General features: G+C 37.1%; 1 protein-coding gene across 3 annotated transcripts in view; it reads right to left on the reverse strand.

Moving 5' to 3' along the window:
• Positions 1-18,048, reverse strand: part of LOC102232366 (voltage-dependent calcium channel subunit alpha-2/delta-1-like) — a 95,493-nt gene that overhangs the window by 17,534 nt on the left and 59,911 nt on the right. The window contains exons 14-33 of one of the 3 annotated variants that reach the window (XM_023350015.1): positions 17,459-17,508; positions 17,187-17,297; positions 15,843-15,905; positions 14,834-14,917; positions 14,659-14,733; positions 13,048-13,119; positions 12,859-12,930; positions 12,717-12,778; positions 11,138-11,214; positions 7,752-7,760; positions 6,394-6,402; positions 5,011-5,071; positions 4,809-4,915; positions 2,758-2,842; positions 2,552-2,614; positions 1,958-2,061; positions 1,789-1,860; positions 1,381-1,448; positions 1,258-1,296; positions 1,083-1,154 (exon numbers count right to left, since the gene is read on the reverse strand). In XM_023350015.1, coding sequence (XP_023205783.1) covers positions 1,083-1,154; positions 1,258-1,296; positions 1,381-1,448; positions 1,789-1,860; positions 1,958-2,061; positions 2,552-2,614; positions 2,758-2,842; positions 4,809-4,915; positions 5,011-5,071; positions 6,394-6,402; positions 7,752-7,760; positions 11,138-11,214; positions 12,717-12,778; positions 12,859-12,930; positions 13,048-13,119; positions 14,659-14,733; positions 14,834-14,917; positions 15,843-15,905; positions 17,187-17,297; positions 17,459-17,508 — 1,355 coding nt within the window. The remainder of the gene's footprint in view (positions 1-1,082; positions 1,155-1,257; positions 1,297-1,380; positions 1,449-1,788; positions 1,861-1,957; positions 2,062-2,551; positions 2,615-2,757; positions 2,843-4,808; positions 4,916-5,010; positions 5,072-6,393; positions 6,403-7,751; positions 7,761-11,137; positions 11,215-12,716; positions 12,779-12,858; positions 12,931-13,047; positions 13,120-14,658; positions 14,734-14,833; positions 14,918-15,842; positions 15,906-17,186; positions 17,298-17,458; positions 17,509-18,048) is intronic. The other 2 variants (XM_023350016.1, XM_014471342.2) reach the window with 2 other exon arrangements.

The following is an 18,048-nucleotide window of genomic DNA, read 5'->3' on the forward strand; positions in this document are numbered from 1 at the left end:
CGGTCCACTTAGCACAAGAAAACAGGGGGTGTTGTCTGTGGTTGCGTTTGCGTGTGTGTGTGTCAAATGGGTCAAATTCCATTGAAGAGGCTTCAGGAGTACAAGTGTTTGCATTTCGAAAGGCAAACTGATACTAAATGACATTTACCTTAACAACTAAAAACAGCAATTAAATTAGTACAGTTGAAGACGAAAGCTTGATCCTGAGCAAGAATTAGTGAAAACTGCCCAGAACTTGATTCTCCACCCAAAATATATTTTTTCAAAATAGGCCAGTTTGTGAAGAAATAGATAAGTCTCATTAGAACATTAACAACATAACAATATCTAAATTTTAAAAATATATGTATTTTCTTATTTGGCTATTTCAGAGACCTCTACTTCTCTCAGAAAGTTGGTTTAAGTATTAAATAATTATATATATTGCACATTTTTATAGTTCAGGTGATAAGGTGTTTAATAGAACAAAAGGTCCATGTTGAGTTTTGTGGATGTCTTGCTATAAAAATTTACCAAATTAAAAATACATTTATAACCTGATGTGGACCCGAATATCCTTGATTAACTTATTTGTGTCTATTTTAAATGGCCTATAAATAATTGATCTATCTAATAATGTAATAATAGTGATATTTATGCTGCAAAAACACAAAGTCTTATGGAGTATTTTTGGTGTAGTTTCTAGTACAAATATCTTAGCACTTTAGAAATAAAACAAAATTAACTGGCAAATAACTTTTCAGCAAGAAATAGGAGCTTGTTTTAGGCCAATAAGTCCTTAATATTGATACAAAAGTGCAAAAGTAAGTTCATTGGCAGGTTATTCCACTTATGAGATTTTTTTTTACGTTGTAAGTGAAATGGACATTTGCACTAGAACTAAATCAAAAATACTTGATAAGATTTTGTGTTTTTGCAGTGTGGATAGAGATTTAGTCAAAAGCATCTCATAAACTTATCACTGGACCAAACTTTAGTTCTGCTTTAGAAGCTTGCAACCTTTTGGAAAATTAAAGATTGAGATGTCTGAGTTAACACTGCTAAGATGTCAAGCTATTCTGAATTAAAATACAAAGGCCCACCTGATTAACATAGTCCTCTTGATTGGACATCACCATGAATCCGCCATCATCCAGAACGACACAGTCTATATACTGAAATTACAGATGATTATGCAGATGAGCCACTATGTAGTTTCAAACACCCCAAAAGAATTTATTAAAAAAAAAAAAACACAACAATAATAGCCACTCTTACCTGATCACCTTTCTTACAACCACAGATTTCATCCTTGCACTTTAAACACAGAGAAACACAGTCAAACATTGACACTGAGCTGTGCTTGAACACTTCATGCCGATAAACATCTACCGTACTTACATTCATCCTGTAAGTGATGTTGATGAAGCTCTCCATCCATGAATCGATGTCCAACTTCACACCCACAACTGAGCAAAAAAAAAAAAAAGAGAGAAACAACATAAAATCCAGACATCCTAGATCATACTGGTCCTCTGTGTCAACTTTACTCTTTGAACCTGAGTATTAAACTTGGCTAAAGATCACAGGCGATGAGATGACTTGATATGTGGTTTGTGTATGTGTGTTAGAGAGCAGGGAGAAACAGATGAATGAGGGGTGGCGGTTATGAAATAAGAGTGTGACTGTGGATGATAAAACTGTGGTTCGATGGTTGCAAATGTAGGTGTCTAACAAGAGGCGCCGCTGTAAGTAGGCAAAGAGGCTTAAAAAAAAAAAATCAGGTTTCAACATTAGAATGCTGCTTACCTGCTGGCTTGAGTGTAATGTTGTTAATTTCGAGGTTTACTGCTCGGCTCACGAGGACATCGTTATCACTTTCTGTGCAAAGGAGACAGGAAAATTTATCATTTTTTTTACAAGCATCTTTTTAGAAAGCAACCCTGATTATATAGTGCCTGATATTTGACAGGTTTACCGGTGCAGCGAGTTGGAGTAAAGATGTACACGTCATTGTCTAAACTTCGCTTGTAAAAACTTGATTCGTAGGTCTCTGCGTCTTCTTTCCAGTCCAGCCCGGCACTGTTGGGCATGCAAGCACATGATGAAATCCAAATTCTGCTTTTTTAAAAAATAATTCAAATTTTATGTTCTTGCAATCCCGTTGCAGTTAATTTACATCACATAGTACACAGTAGTACTTTCAGTTATTCATAAATTCTTTCAGACGATATTGTTTTTAATTTTATAAACTTCAGTTTAAGGAATTTTGGCAAAAAGAGAAAATTCCTTCACCTATGACTATTTTGTGAATAAGAAAACACGTTTAAAAGCTGATGAGGTCGAAGTTTTCCTGACTTATTAGTGGGAACAGAAAAATCAGCATCAAAATAAAACACTTTACACCGACATCAAAAGATTCAGATTACATCTTTTGGAAATAAGAGCCTTTCGGATTTTGCCAATCTGTCTTTTGAGCCTTGCTACAGGTACTACATTAACCTACTGCCATTCAGAAATGTTAATCAACTGAAAAAAAAAAAGTTTTTTGTGAATCTTATTTTCTATATACCTTTTGGGGAAGACGCGAGTGATTCCTCCATCAGTCGCAACAAATCTGGCAATAACACCCTGCCTGACAAGCAGGGAAAATGCAGCTATAAGAACATGGTAACAAAAACCTGAAATACGTTTTATGCATGCTTGACATTTACTGGTGATGTTGAAATATTCAAACCATCTGTATCGCCAAACAGCAAATACGACCGCTTTACTTACTGCAACTCATTCCGTTTCCAGATCTTGATCAGATCAGAGGTGATGCCGGCATCAAGGAGAAGCCGGTTTACAAGCTCCACATTACCTAAGCGGAAAAAAAGTACATTACTTAAACCTAAAATTTTATAATTTAATATGAAATGACTGAATAATTACAGATATTGAAAAAAACTAATGACATGGATTAAAAAAAGAGGAGAGTGAGCTTAAACAGAACACAAACATTTTCTGCAATTTCCAGGAAACCAAAATAATTAAACCTCAGGACTAAAAACACCCAAAAGGCTCAAAAGGGAGCAAAGTCATAGGGAACCCCCCTCCCCGTTGCAATTCAAAATTCTGTGGTGTAGGTGGTGAAGTGGTGCAGGTGTAAAGAATACTTTTGCAGACATCCAACAAGACCACATGACAAACATAAGAGGCGATAAAAGGGATTGCCCCTTTTTTGGCCGTTCCTGGCTCTTTGAACCCACCATCGACCCGCTCCAGTCCATAAACGTCAGGGTTCGCCGATACACCTCCGCCGCCACCTCCCCCAGTCTTTATGGCACGCCTCACACATCAGACAGAACAGCTGGTGTAACACTTTGGTCCCCTCCGAGCCCACCATCCAGTGGTTTTCATTAGGGATTCTTTATTGAAGGCAGCCCAGGAATTCCTAATGTACTTCTTCGCCACTGCAGTGGCTTAACCGCGTAAAGCGTGTAACGATTCCTGAGCCGCCAATCCTCCACATGGGCCGCGCTCCTCTCCCTCCCTCATGGTTCTCTGTGGACTCCATTAAACTAGCAGCTAATAACAGTGGAGGTAATAATTCAACTGGGTGAAAAGTTTTATTGGATTGATCATGTTGAGATGTTTGAAGTAAGTCCTTAAATGCAAACCATCAAATTAAACAATGGAACGCAATAAAAGAGCCCTTTTATAAATGTCCAGGGAACATTTTGCTTTGCTCAATGCGCCAACAAATGGGTAATTCATATCAATAAGAGTATGCCAGAAAGGGTAAGGATGGTAATGCGTTGGTCAGATGTCACGGAGAAGGTCCGTCGGACCTGATTTGTGTTTTATTGCTCTGCTCGCACTCTGGGCTGCATGTGTCCTGCTCTTTTTCACAAACACACAGTAATTGGATGAGGTCGAGCGGCTACAGGAGGGGTGTGGGAGGCATATAACTGGTGAATGGGCGTGTGTGTGAGCGAGAAAGCCGGCGTGTGTGTCACAGCTAAGCCGATGTGCCTCACACATGTGCAGCCAGGCATGTGATGGTCAAATCTTTGGAGTTAGCATCAAATAGGTAACATGAAGGGAGGGGGTTCCACATTACAAAGCTTTGCCAGGTCATGCACACCAAACCATCCGGCCAAAGCTCAGTGGAATGACAGATTTGGGAGCATGGTCACTTAGAGAACTCACATTATATGCATTAAATTAAAGAAAGGCAAAGATAAACTGACTGACTGCATTCCCAAGAACGGAGATAAGACTGTAGATGTTGCCAAGACAGTCTCCACTGTGTGTATTTATGCAGATTAAGCATATATTTGGTGTTTGAACTATTAAAATAGACAGTTGTAAAGGTTTTTATGGGGATTGTGGTCCCCAACAACCACAAAGACCTTAATCTTTGGGAAGGCTTGTTCATAGTATCTCTCCATCCAATCTGATTGAGCTTGAACAACTTTACAAAGAGGATTAAAAAATACCTTATTACCTAGATGCAGAACGCTAGTAGAGATGTACTGCAATAATTGCAACAAAAAGAGAGCCTACAAAAGCCCCTTATCCATGGTCCACTCTCACTCTAGCCAGTAAATGTCTGGCTCCGTTCTAACCAAGTTGGACGCATCTCCATCGGCAGTGTGTCCCTCGCTATGTGGGCAAGAATGTGGAGGGCCGTGCATGCGGGGGCTATGGTTGAAGTTTCGATGATGTCATTTACTAAATTTTGTTGGCCTATCTATATGCTTGTTGATGTTGTACAATAAAGTGTGAAAAGGGTTCCTCGTGCAAGGCACTAGCATTGCTGAAAAGAGTACGATTACACTTACACATAGGGTTGTTTGGAGTCTTTGTGTCAATATAATTGTTGAAGTCCATCAGGTACTCTGTGTTGTTCGTTTCCTTGTCAGGCGGCTTCAAGTCTTTGCAGTACATCCTGAGGAAAACAGAATCAAATGTATAGGTATACTCAGTCAAAGCAGTCATGTTGGGAGTGAAAGTAGGATTTGCATGTGTTGCATGTAAACATACCTTGGTGCAATAAATGTATACCCATACTCATCAAACTTGTCTGAAAGCAGGCTCTCAGAAACTAGAGATAAGTGAATAAATATCACTTAGGTTAGTATAAAGCGGTTGTGATGACATCACTGGGAATAACGAAAAACGTAATACATTTTTAACAATCCTTTGGCAGTGAGCAGAAATCACACCTTCTTGGTAAAGAGATATTTGAAGAGCAACTCCATTAACATTTAAACAAAAACACATATGACAGTTTGCCCATTAATCAATTCCTACCACAATGTGGTACTTGGACGATGGCATTTTATTCCAACCTGCAGATCAGTTTATTTCGCAAAGTTGAAAAGTTTTGATAAGTTACATAATTAGATTTTGTAATGTTTTTCAAAGCTTCATAAAAAGCTCCATTATTTATTAGAATAATGGAGATGGCATGAAACCAGCAACCCATTGTAATGGTTAAAACATTTTGTATTTTATTGAAATTTATTAAGTGCTCTGCCATTGATAAACCTGCATGTTTCTGTGCATAGTCAAACTTTACTTTGATATTTTCTAAATAGTTTGCCTTTTGGCATTTTGAATAAAAGTGTGTTTATATTTTGAGAAATGTTGTGCAGCTTTTCATGAAGCTATATTTCCAGTTTTGTGTAATGTTTTGACTCAAGAACTTGACTTTGACAGCCACCAATTTAAACTGATTTTCTGCTCTCTCCCTGCTGCTCAGAAATGTGATGCGGCTTTCATAAATACGATTTTCCATAGGAATGCCATTTAAAGTTATTTTGGTTTGATTAGGGGGTCATAATTTGTAATGTTTTATTAGAATCAGCGGACCCAAGCTGGGATCAAAACCAAAACAAATAAACACAGGCATTAAGATTTCAAAAAATCTAGTTAACTTGAATTATTTGTAAGATTTTAACAGAACCTTTGACAGTTTCTCTCATTCAAATGTCATTCTGTAAAAAAAAAAAACCACACAAAAAAAACAGAAAACCTTTTATTTACATGGGTACAAAATGCTTTTTTTATAAGGCAGTTATAAGGGAGAAAATGATGACACCTTTGTATGAAATGAGGTGCAAATTAGTGAGATGGTGAAAATGCCTCTTTGTAATCATGTTTTGTGTACCAATATGCCAGTCATTAAAAAATTATGGGTATAGTTTTACACACATCTGCTTAGGATTAAATCAGTAATGATGAGCAGTTAGGGAGGCTTATTAGATTTAAGAAAAAAACAACATAATAGATTTTATTTATCAGTGCACAACTTGAGCAACGTTAATTGATTAAAAAGCTAAAAATAAACATAAGATGATGAAATAATGTGACACAGCAAAGATCGGGAGAACAGACATGAAAGTAAAAAGAAAGGGTACTTGCCATCTTTCCCTGGAGTAGAAATAATCCCAGAGAAGAGAAGGTGAACAAACAGGAGGATCCCCCAGGGAGGTAATGATGAGAAGGAAAAGAAAGGGAGGGGAGAAAGACAGGGTGAAACCACAGAGGTCAAAGGTGACAATATTTTATTCACAGAGCGAGTCCTGAATAGAAATATTGCATTGCAAGCGGAAAATTTCAGGTCTTTGGATGCAGATGGTGCTGATGGGGAACACACAGAAAGGCTTAGACTGCGGTCAGAGGACGTGTTTCAGAACTCGAATTAGCATCTTTTTGATGAATTGATGAATCTCAGGAGTTACCAAACTTGTTTGAAGGATTTACTTTACTTTACTTGGATTTTATGTAATAGACTAAACCAAAGGCTCAAATAATAAGGTGGGAGGAAGAAGATACTTTTATTTTTTTAAGCATTTTGTGCAACTAAAAGTGCAAAAAGTGAGACATGAATTTGTCCTCAACCCCCCTCAGTGTCTACTTCATGTTTGACACTTATAGTTTCCTTCTCCCTTACAATTATTTTGTATTCAAAAAATTCATATAATTCAAGGAAGTGTTCGCAATGTGACAAGGGTCAGAAATTCAAGGGTGCAGAACAGGAGGGAATTGGGATGTGACATTTCTTCTGGTTCAGTTGAGTTGCGATACTAACGTTTTATTGTCAAAAAAAAATGAATAAAACGAAAATATGAGCCAGGCTTCAGTTTCAGATGAGCTTCAAAGCATTATGAACTCTGGAGGGTTTTGACTGAACGCCCACAAATACGAAAACTGATGACCCGGCATTCAGAGGGACAAACAGAACAGATCAAGCTTAGTGTGTAAAGAAGAGTCCTGCTTTTCATTAAGAGTAATTTACCAAAGTTGTAAAACATAAAATGAGTCAAAAAAGGAGAAACTGGAGAAAACTCCAATTTATACTCTGAGTACAGTCATGGCTTTCTCCTTTATGGCTTCACCTTTAAATAATGCAAACATCCTGTTCATCTGTTCTTCCTGCTACAGTGGGCCGGTGCCAAAACCACATCTGAGGGCCATTGGAACAGTCAAAGCAGGTGGGGGAGTTAATACATACATGCGCTCACACACACACACAGACACACACCCACTGTCTGCAAAAAAGGCTGGTAGGATGCCTTGCATGCAAAGAGCCGACTCTGGGTGAAATAATCTCGCTTGATTCATCGCGATGAAGTTGTCGTTAATTGGGGGGAAACAAACGGAGAACAAAATGCTTTGGTGTTTGAGTCTGCAAAGTTACATCCAAAGTGTGTGGGTGATGAGAGAGAGAGCCGAGACAAGGATGGCTGTGGGGAAAAGTACAGAAGGGGGATACTTGCCCAAAAATGCTGCGGAGGTTCCAAAACAGCAGGAAGGGTTAGGAGTTCAGAACAAGAGGTTAAAAGATTGAGAAGAGAAAGGAGGGAATTGGAAAGAGACAAGAAAACAGGGTTACACAATATTTTATTCAAATGCGCATTGAATAAGAATATTGTACGCAGAAGTTCGAAACAAAAAAAACTTTACAGTACATGTGGAAAAAGGAAGGTAGCCAAATTTCATCTCTTGAGAAAAATTAAAATTTTACAGAAGACCAATAATAGTAATAATAATAATAATAATACATAGGGTAATTTTTTAAATAAGCTAGTTTTGTGTCCAAGCATAATGATGTAGTAGTACAGGGTAAACATTAGCAGTGGGAAGCAATAAAGAAGAAGTAAAAAAGTTTAGAGATTCATAAAAAGAAAAAAAAAAGATACAAAACCTCTCAATAAATAACAAATAACAATTTGTAAAATTTATATAACATAAAAGGTTTCACTTTGTAAATTAAATCACTATGGCATGTTAACTTTTCGAAATTTTAATGTATAGAGATGTATTTTCTTAACCTTTTGAGGTCGACGCCCGCCCTGTGGCGGGCATGACGTCATGTTTCTGTGTGTGTTTTTTGCTCCAATGTGATAATAAATTTTGTCAAAATGAAACAAACACTGTAAAATCACAAAGTTTAGGATGTTCTGAAAATAATGATACCAAACAAGGTAAGGTAAATAGTTTTTATGGTGAAAATATAAGGGTAAATTCAAAATTAGACCAAAACGGCCATTTAGACCCAAGACTCCAAAGTTAAAAACATTTTCCTTTCTTCACCCAAAATATTCGCATAATATCACAACATAAAATGAGGGGAAATTCACTTGGAAAGCGTAGGGGCACATAAACTGGATACTGATTGCTTTAAGACAAACAGGAAAAGTTTCAATTTTCACAAATCGGTCAAGTTAAAACAAATTGGTGCCATTCAGAGGATGTTAAATAGACAGCTAAATTGTTTTTATACTCATTTTCTAGTTTGCACTTTAATAATGCAAAAGTGAATCTCAGATGTTTGAAGTTCTTTAAAGGTCTTCCAAGTTTTTCAGCCTGGTTGCAACTTTATTTAATAAAGCTGCCAGAAACAAAACACGATGACATGCTTTGTGGTAGATGGAGCAGCTTCAAGTGAGCTCGAAGCATCTGCCAACTGTTATTATTTTTTTTGTTGTTTTTGCACACACACTGGGCACCTAAAGTGATTTTTTTCCAAACAGTTGGAAAGATGGCAAGGTTTGAGAAATACATGCAAATTGAAATGTATCATTGTGGATGCAAATTCTAATAATCCAAAAAGAGAGAGAGAGAAAAAATAGAGCTCAACAAGGGTCAGTTGCATCTTAATCCAAAAATACAGAAATACACACCACATGGAAGAAATCAAAACAGTGAGTAATACTTTAAGCTTTTCCAGACAGAAAAATTGACCTTTAAGAGAAGTTGTACATAAAAATCAAAACTATGCACATTATTTTAGTGAAAAAGACTGAGCATAACAACATCATTATGTTCTAATTAACCTCAACTTCCAAAGAAAAGAACTGACTTGTATACTACTTACGACATACATGGCTGATGCACATTTCCTTCCAGTTTTAAAGCTTAAATGCAAAACATTACTTATGAAGAAATAGAAGATGTTCCAACAGAGGCTAGAATATCTACTAAAAGATAGTTAGGTTGATTTAGACAGCTAGAAAGGAAATAAAAGTTTGTAATAACATTTGCTCTTGCTCAATTTTCTAATTCATGTTTATCCACACTTGGCCCTCATAGATAATATCTGCAAAAACAAAATTTCATTTTTCCACATGAGGTGAGAAAACTGAGGAAATGTCTATCATCCCATTCATTCACTGGGTGGTGTCCTTCCCTGGTTGTTAGGGAAGGACACCTACAGGGAATGCTGGGAAACTGCTGATTTATAAACAACCCTACATGGCAAAGACCAATCATGAGTTGCTATTAAAGAGGCAGATAAGTGACACAGAAAAAAATGGTTTTCTTATCATTTATGCAATAATGACTGAAGATTTTTGAAAATGATGCCATGTAAAGAACATATTTTTGGCTCAGTGTCGAAGGCACAATGCTGCTGTTTTAACAGCAAGCATCTTTAGACAAATTACAAGCTGTATGTGGTCAGGTGACTTTGTTCAATGTGCCATTTGTTTATTCTAATGAACAACGTGTTAGGCAAAGACTACAAGCCTGCATGGTGCGGGATGGTTTTCTACTTAGTGTATTATTTCAAATATCTCAAAATCAGTTCCAAAGATGTGCATCAGATGGTGCCATAAAACCAGAAGTTACGGGCTTAGATTTTTCAGGAAGTTTTCTCAGTTGAGACAAAACATGTTTCTTCTCTGCTACAAGAACAGACATGGGATCACTCTCTCTTTAGATGTGATCTTGTTGGATATTTGTGATCCTACTTAAGTATTATAAAAAGATGAATACATTTTGAACCACATTACATTTTCCATTTTTAAAATATTTCAATTTGTAAGTAAAAAGTATTAGCATTAAAAAAAACGGGGTGTGCAAAGGCAAATATGTAAAATTTTTGAGTTGCAGTTGAAGGCCCACAGGAAATTCAGCCCAGGGGCAGCAAATGGCCCCCGACCCTGGCCCACATTTTGTACAACCCTGAAGAGAGTCAGATTCTGAACATAGTCTATTACAAGCTGTCCTCTCTGAGATTTTACACTCCTCTCACTCATGTAGGAGTATTAAAGTCTTTTTTTAAACACATCTAGACATTGTTTTTGCAAATACAAATAGGGGCTTTTTACAGGAGGATCCCCTCATTTGTGTCCAATTCTGTTGATTAGGATATACAAAGGAGCTGTGCTCAGGTGCATGAGAAAGTATCACGTTATACACCTGGATTTGTTTATGTGCATGCAGTTTTCTGAATTTTAGTGTACACAAGGTTTCAGGAAGGAATCCAAGCGACTCTTAGGACATGAGGCCCCTGGAAAATACTCAAGCCAAATTCCATACTTTTCCAGACAGTGTAGGAACTGCGTTATGTGTAGAAGGGGACAGGAGAGATCCCTGCCCTGATGTTTCCAGATATATATAAAAAAAAACACCAAAAAAACTTCCAACTCCACCTCAGATAAGGGCATGTTTTGTTTCAGAAATACTAGTAACAACTGTTATAGCGTGGTGTAGATGTATAGGGTAGTCATGTTTTTTTTTTTTTCAGAGCTCATTTATTGATGGACAGAATCCATGACAGCACTTAACTTCCACCAAGTACCGTTTATCTAACTTCTGTAAACATAAGTGTAATAATAGAAGAGGCAGGGTTTTAGCTGTGATGTGAACGTCAACTTACATTTTGCCTGGGTAATTGTGTCGCCTATGGTTGCACGGATGTAGTGCATGCTGTAGTTTGGCAGGACCAGGGCCAGGCTGGGACAAAAAACAAAATAAAAGCACCACTTTTAATCATTTTCAGCAAACTATCCAGTTCTCTCACCCTGTAATTACAGCATTGTTTAATGTGCTAACAGCATGTGATGTGCCTCTTTTTGCATACATTGTCATTAAGCACAGAAGCATTTCGCCATCTTTAGCCATATTTTCCAAATCCAAAACAAACAGCAGGACTCACTGAATTTCAGATAATGTTTCTCATAATATACACTTATGTAATATGGATAACTGAGATCTGTATGATTAATATCCTACAATAGGTTCTGTAGATTTTTAAGCCAATACGCAATTAACAGAACTCCTTTGCTGAACAGCCGTGATTGGGTAAAGAAATATCTGAAGAGATTTAACAGGAAATGAAGCAGGAAAATGCCCCTTGCGTATGTATTCAAGTGCAACATTTTTTGACTACAGTGAGCCTAAACAGGACTGGGGAATGATCTGGCTTTTCACCAATCCTTCTAATAGCTTTTGGAGTGGTTAGTGATTTATTGTGATGAAAAGTATGAACATCATACATGAGTCATAGGACTGCAGCTTCAATGAGGTTAAAACAAAAGAATCTTATGATGTAAGATATCAGTATATTTGAATATAAATGACAACATTATTTCAATAATTCAATTCAAAAAGAGTATCTCTTATGCAGATATATTACAGAATGTAATAAGAAGTTGAGTGGAAAGAAAAAGCATAGCAGAAAAAAGTGCAGAAGCAACAGGAGTAGCTGCAGTCTCGAGCGGCTTGTGGAGCAAAGTCCATATAAGAATTTGGGAAAGATTCAGTTGCAGTCCACAAAGCGTGGACTGCAACTGGAACTCAACAGCACACACAGACGTATCCAGGCAATGAGCTAGAACTGTGACATTATTTGTATCCTTGACGCCAGAAGCGTATCAGCTGCACAAAGGAGAAAAAGGGCCGGCGCTTAGCTCTGTGGTCCAGAGCTCTAATTTTAGATAAATGTACTTTTGTACTTCATTGTGAAAATCAAGGTCCCAGACACTGGAGAAAGACTGAAGATGCACAGATCTGATCACACTGCCAAAGGTTATCAATACACACTTTAATAACCATGGTGTTATCTGACTGGCTCTCCTGACATACATTACATAGAAAAACTAAATATTGTATAAATTGAAATACAATAAGAGTTTATCTTTTTGATTTGAATTACTGAAATAAAAACAAAACAAAAAACAACGTTTCGATTATATTCTAATGGAGAAACATAACAGTGGTTGTCCGGTTACAGAATAGAACCCAAAAATATTTTCTTTTTAATGTAGTGGTTAAAACTTCTACCCTTAAAATAGCCTAATTACTACAAAATACTTTTAAGAAACCCTCTTTTTCTTCATTGTAGAAATTACTGTTAAAGATTGGTAATGTTTTATAATGACACATTTTGGTTGATCTACTTAATCAAGTATCATACTGGAGTAGAGAGTGTGCATGCAGATAATTTGAAGTTTTACCTGTAGTCTGTTCCCTTCACAGGAGCGAAGGTGTAGGTCCTCTCACCTTCGTCAATGTAGCGCTTAAATAATGATATTACTGTCAGTTCAAGAAGATTCCAACTAAAAATGGATAGAACCTCAAACAAAATCAATAAATTACCTCATCTTGAGATTTCACCAGTGTAGATATTGTGTAGTTTCCCGTTTTCCCATCAATCATTTTATTTCTCATCTGTGTACAAAACAACAACAAAAGAAACATAACACCAAATATATAAATCATATCATCACACCATCGTATGGTTCCAGTTTGTGGAATCAAATTAGAAAACAGATCTGTGTGTCAGACCTCCACTTTGATGTCATTCTCCAACTCTGCATCCAGAAAGTCGAGTGTTACAGGTTCATCAAACTTGGCAGTCTGTGAGGAAATGCATAAAATTACTTCTGTCAGTTTGTCAAGTGTGAAAACAAAGTAGAAGGGGAAAAAATCCCTGAAAACATCAGTTACTAATCTGCTTCCAAAAGCAGGTTTTGATGCTTTGCAGCCCTAAAGAGGGAAATAATCAGCAAGAAAATCCAAGTCATATATCTGCAACAAATTTACCTAATAGCGCATTTACAAAAAGCATATTTCTCAAATGTCATGATAGAACATTTTGCCAAGCAAATAAATCTAATCCTGCAAGCAAATGATGGTTTCTCTGCAACATGTACAATTTTTTGCAAAAGTATTCATACCCGTTTTCACATTTTGTCATGTGATAATCACAAATTGCAATGCATTTTACTGAGATTTTTAAATAAAAATAAATTGGTAAAATGAGACATTTGTACACAGCCCCCTCTTACTCTGATCTATCTAAATAAAAATAAGTGTTATCAATTGCTTTCAGTAACCACCTATTTAGTAAACATAATCCATCCGAGTGTGAGTCAGTATTTGTATAAATACAGCTGCTCTGTGAAAGTCTCAGACTTCATAGAGAACATTAATGAACAAAGAGCAAAGCAAAGGCCAAGGAACACAACAGAAATGTTATGGGGAATGTTGTGGAGATGTTTATGGGCCAGGCAAGGAGATTATTATCAGGAGACTCATGGTAATGTCACTTTAAACACACAATCCCCACATAAAAACATGACTGTGGCAGTATCATGCTACGGGAATGTCATTATCAGCAGGGAAAGAGACTTTAATCATGACAAATATTAGAAAAACATCCGCATCAATGCCAATAATGGAATAGATTAACAGTTTAGCAATCTGCCTAAATGATCAGCATTTCACAAAAAACTAATCAGATCACTTTGAAGAAAATGTACTTGTCAGTTTAAAATTCTACTTTTCAAATTTCCTGTAGCAGCTAGCTGTGCCACAATGCTAATGTCGGTGTATACCTAGGCAGAAAAAGGAGAAGAGATTGACTTTTTATTGTTGTCGTCCTCTACAACAGCACTTTAGCTAACATGTATGTCAACAGTTCCCGTTGAGCTGCCACTGCTGCCATCAGAAGTGAGGCTTCACAAGATAATTTTGAGGAAACTTCTGGAATGAGCCATGTTTGACCAACAATATAAGTAACAGACTTAAACAACAGATTTGATGTATATTCTGTTATTATTAGTGTGAGCTACAATCTAGCAGAATCTTGGAAATGTTTTTTCTTTAAAGTCTTACAAAGCAGTGTGAAATAGTGAAAATATACATTTTTTTCTCGACGTCTTCAGCATTCAAGGATTTCCACCCAGATGACTTATTGCAATGACATCGTCAAAGGGATTCATACGGCAGAAGTTTCAAACAGAAATGTACAGAAACATCTTACTCTAAGTGAGAAGATTACAAATTAATCACCGTCTACTTTAATGGCCAAATAACATTTATACTGTTTTGTCAAGCTGTTTTATTTGTTCAGAACAGCAATCATTTTTTTAATAATTGTGAAATTTTGCTTACCAGCGGTTGAAGATTAGGGTGGAGCAACACATACCCATTTGGATCAATAGCAAAGTAGTAGCCATTTGGGCCAAACTAAAAAAGAATTAAAAGAGAATTAGTGGGGGAAAAAATATCTCTGCATAAAGACTAAAATGAATAGAACAAGTTTGTCTGCAATAACATGAGCTCTTACTGTGAACCGAGGCGTAAGTCTCTTGATATCTTCTAAGGAGACATCAATAGCCATAACTCCCAGGATGAGCTGGTTTTGTGACTTCTGAGAGAAAAAGCATAGGGAAAAACAGAGAGGATGTCAGCTGCAGAAAGAGAAACTGTAAGGCCCTCTTGTGAGTTCTGTTGCTTTTCCTGGATGAGTCAATTCCCTCTGTGGATTGTGAAGGATTTCAAGGAAATGGTTGCAATAGAAATCTGGACAGTTTCATTCCCAAAAGCTTCATGTGCTGCAGTGAGTCACTGACAAGGCATTTCCAGACTTGCTTGCAGTCGCACTGGAGGTAGACTCCAAGTCCTTCGAGGTAGACATGCAGACTCATCTTGAAGCATTTAAGCTACCGGATCATTTCTCACTCTGATCTGCATGATTGATCTATTTTTGAATTCTGCTGTGTGACTTCCTACATTCTCTTCTTGTGGAGAGCTTTGGGGGACCTCTGCATCAACAGAGGAAACAAGGCAAAACCACAAGAAGATAAAAAAGATCAAAGATGAAAGCATGTATTCATGTTGAAGGTTTATCTTTTGATCTTTTTAACATTTAGCATATTATTGCATCTCTGAAAGCCACAAACCTTTTAATCTATGAAATCAAAGTGTGAGACAGTCAAAAGCAGACGGAACGTGTTGATAAAGATGCCAGAACGAGATATTGTCATTAATTATTAGCACTTACAGCCCTATGCAAAAACAAAAACGTTGGGGAGGTTGAAAAGTGACTTAACTCAAAATGTATTTCGTGGGCGTACCGTGGTGGCGTAGGGGATAGCGCGACCCACGTTTGGAGGCCTTGAGTCCTCAAGGTCTCACCTTCGGCCGCCGCGGGTTCGACTCCCGGACCCGGCGACATTTGCCGCATGTCTTTCCCCCTCTCGTCCCCCCTTCCTGCCAGCCTACTTTCATATAAGAGACACTAGAGCCCACAAAAAGACCCCCTGGAGGGGTAAAAAAAAGTATTTTGTGGATACCTTTGAGCCTGTGTCAGTCTTGTTGAAGACGGGCAGTGTTCCGGTGATTACAAGACCCAGCTCCTGAAAGACAGAACATAACACACAGAGAACATGGTTGTAAAACCTGTGTAGAGTTATGCCCATTACAGGGGCTTGCAAATTTATTCAAACATCCCAAACTCTAATACTTAGTCAGACTACAACCACAAATATATGGATGGTACAGTGTTGTGTTATTTTACCATTTTAAATCTACCTAATCTATTTAAATTGCAATATGAATCCACATCCAGGTAACTTCGTTGAAATTTTGTAGAACCTTCTTTTGATGCAATAACAGTAAAAGTTCTTTTTGATCCGTTTCTACAAGTGTTGCAAACTAGGTTAATTTTAGTCAGATTGGTTAGAAAACATCTGTGACAATCCATACCTTATCTCTAATTGTCAGTTGGATTTATGACTGGAACTTTGACTGGGCAATTCTAACAAATGATTATTCTTCGATCTAACCAAAATAATTTTACTGTACTGTACCTTACATCCGTTTTCCTGACATAAAGTGAATTTCTGTCTCAATGTATACTCTACATGGATAGTGGAAAAGTCCAAATCAGACTTATTTTTTCACATCACTTTACACCATGGATGGTGCATTGTTCTCCGTGAGATGTTCAACACTTAGAAAATTGCTTTATGACCAAACTGATATTAACTTCTCCATAGTTTGATCCTTTGATGATGATGATGATGATAGTTTATTTACTGATGCGCTCAAATAAACATTGGTTACACTGGATTTGATCTCAGAGTGAAGGAGGCTGAATGCAAAAGTTCATCACACCTCAAATAACATTTCTATTTATACAACGATGTTTGAACAGCAAATGTAATTTGCTTCAATACATTTTAAGTTTGTAATTACTGTTTCTAATTAATACAAAACCATTTACAGATATAGATGTAATAAAAATTTGCAGAAGACTACTTGCAATTTTCTTCAAAAAAACTGATTAAATGGCTACTTTTTTTTTTTAAAGACATTTTTGGTCCTGAGAAAGTTTATGCAATTTCCCAAATGGACAGTCTCCGATCAAATCCAACTTCTTTTATCAGTCTAGTTTCTTATCTGAAGTCGCCTGGCAGTAAATCTTGACAGAAACATAAACAACAAAGAAAAGGCAACACTTGGGAATACAGTTCATTGTGCAAAAACAAGATAACATGACAGCAAATAACTAAACAAGACTTCAACAGCACATGAAACAATACATGAAACAAATTATTCCGGATTCACACGGTAAATAGCATATGTTTTTCACCCTTGTAAATGTGATGGTGTCACCTCTCCCCAGCAGAACATACCAGTGCATCTAGGTAGACATTTGTCCACTGGACTTGCTTACTGGCCTTTCGGCCTCTCTTGGGCCCGCTGTCAGCTTTGACCATTGGCCGACCCAAAACGTCCAAGTACTCCTGCCAAGATGATCAGAAACTTATTTTGCAACCTGTACATCGAGAGTTCTACCACCAGGGGGCAATATAAGCAGCAAATTGGAAGAGCCAGAGTTTATGGATGAGAAGTAATGAGAACACCAAGTACAATTACTAAAATGTGTTTTTATGACTGTGTTTACCTGAGTGTTCAGCCGAATGGCCCCAATAGATGGAATCTCATAGTAATAACCTGAGGGAGAGAAATGGATTTATTAGACAAGATCCTATAGAACATTGATTTCTTTTAATTCCTACTACAGAAATCAACTTATCACTCAGTTCTCCAAAATGTATTGGTAAACTTGGCAAAAATCAAAACAAAAAATTCAAAATATTCAGAGCAGCAAACACACATTATAAAATTGTGTGAAAATACCCTTAATTTCTGCACAGCATTTCAAATTGATAAAAACATCAACAATAGTGTTTTTTGGCATTAGTGTGCAAGTAAATGGCCTGTACTTGTATAGCGCTTCATCAAGACCATAAAACGTTAAAGCGCTTTACACTACATTTAGTCATTCATTCATCCCCTCACACACACACACACACACACACACACACCCACACACTGGCTACTACTGGATAGTAGCCACAGCTGCCCTGGGGCCATCTGACAGAATGTGCCCCACAGATGGAACACTGAACTTCCCCATTAAAGGAATTGCAACAGAGGCAGCTTTTAATTCATCCTTTATTTATTTTTTTAGTTGTTAAAATGTTTTTGACA

This window comes from Xiphophorus maculatus, chromosome 17 (genome assembly GCF_002775205.1).
Source record: "Xiphophorus maculatus strain JP 163 A chromosome 17, X_maculatus-5.0-male, whole genome shotgun sequence".
Classification (NCBI taxonomy): Eukaryota; Metazoa; Chordata; class Actinopteri; order Cyprinodontiformes; family Poeciliidae; genus Xiphophorus; species Xiphophorus maculatus.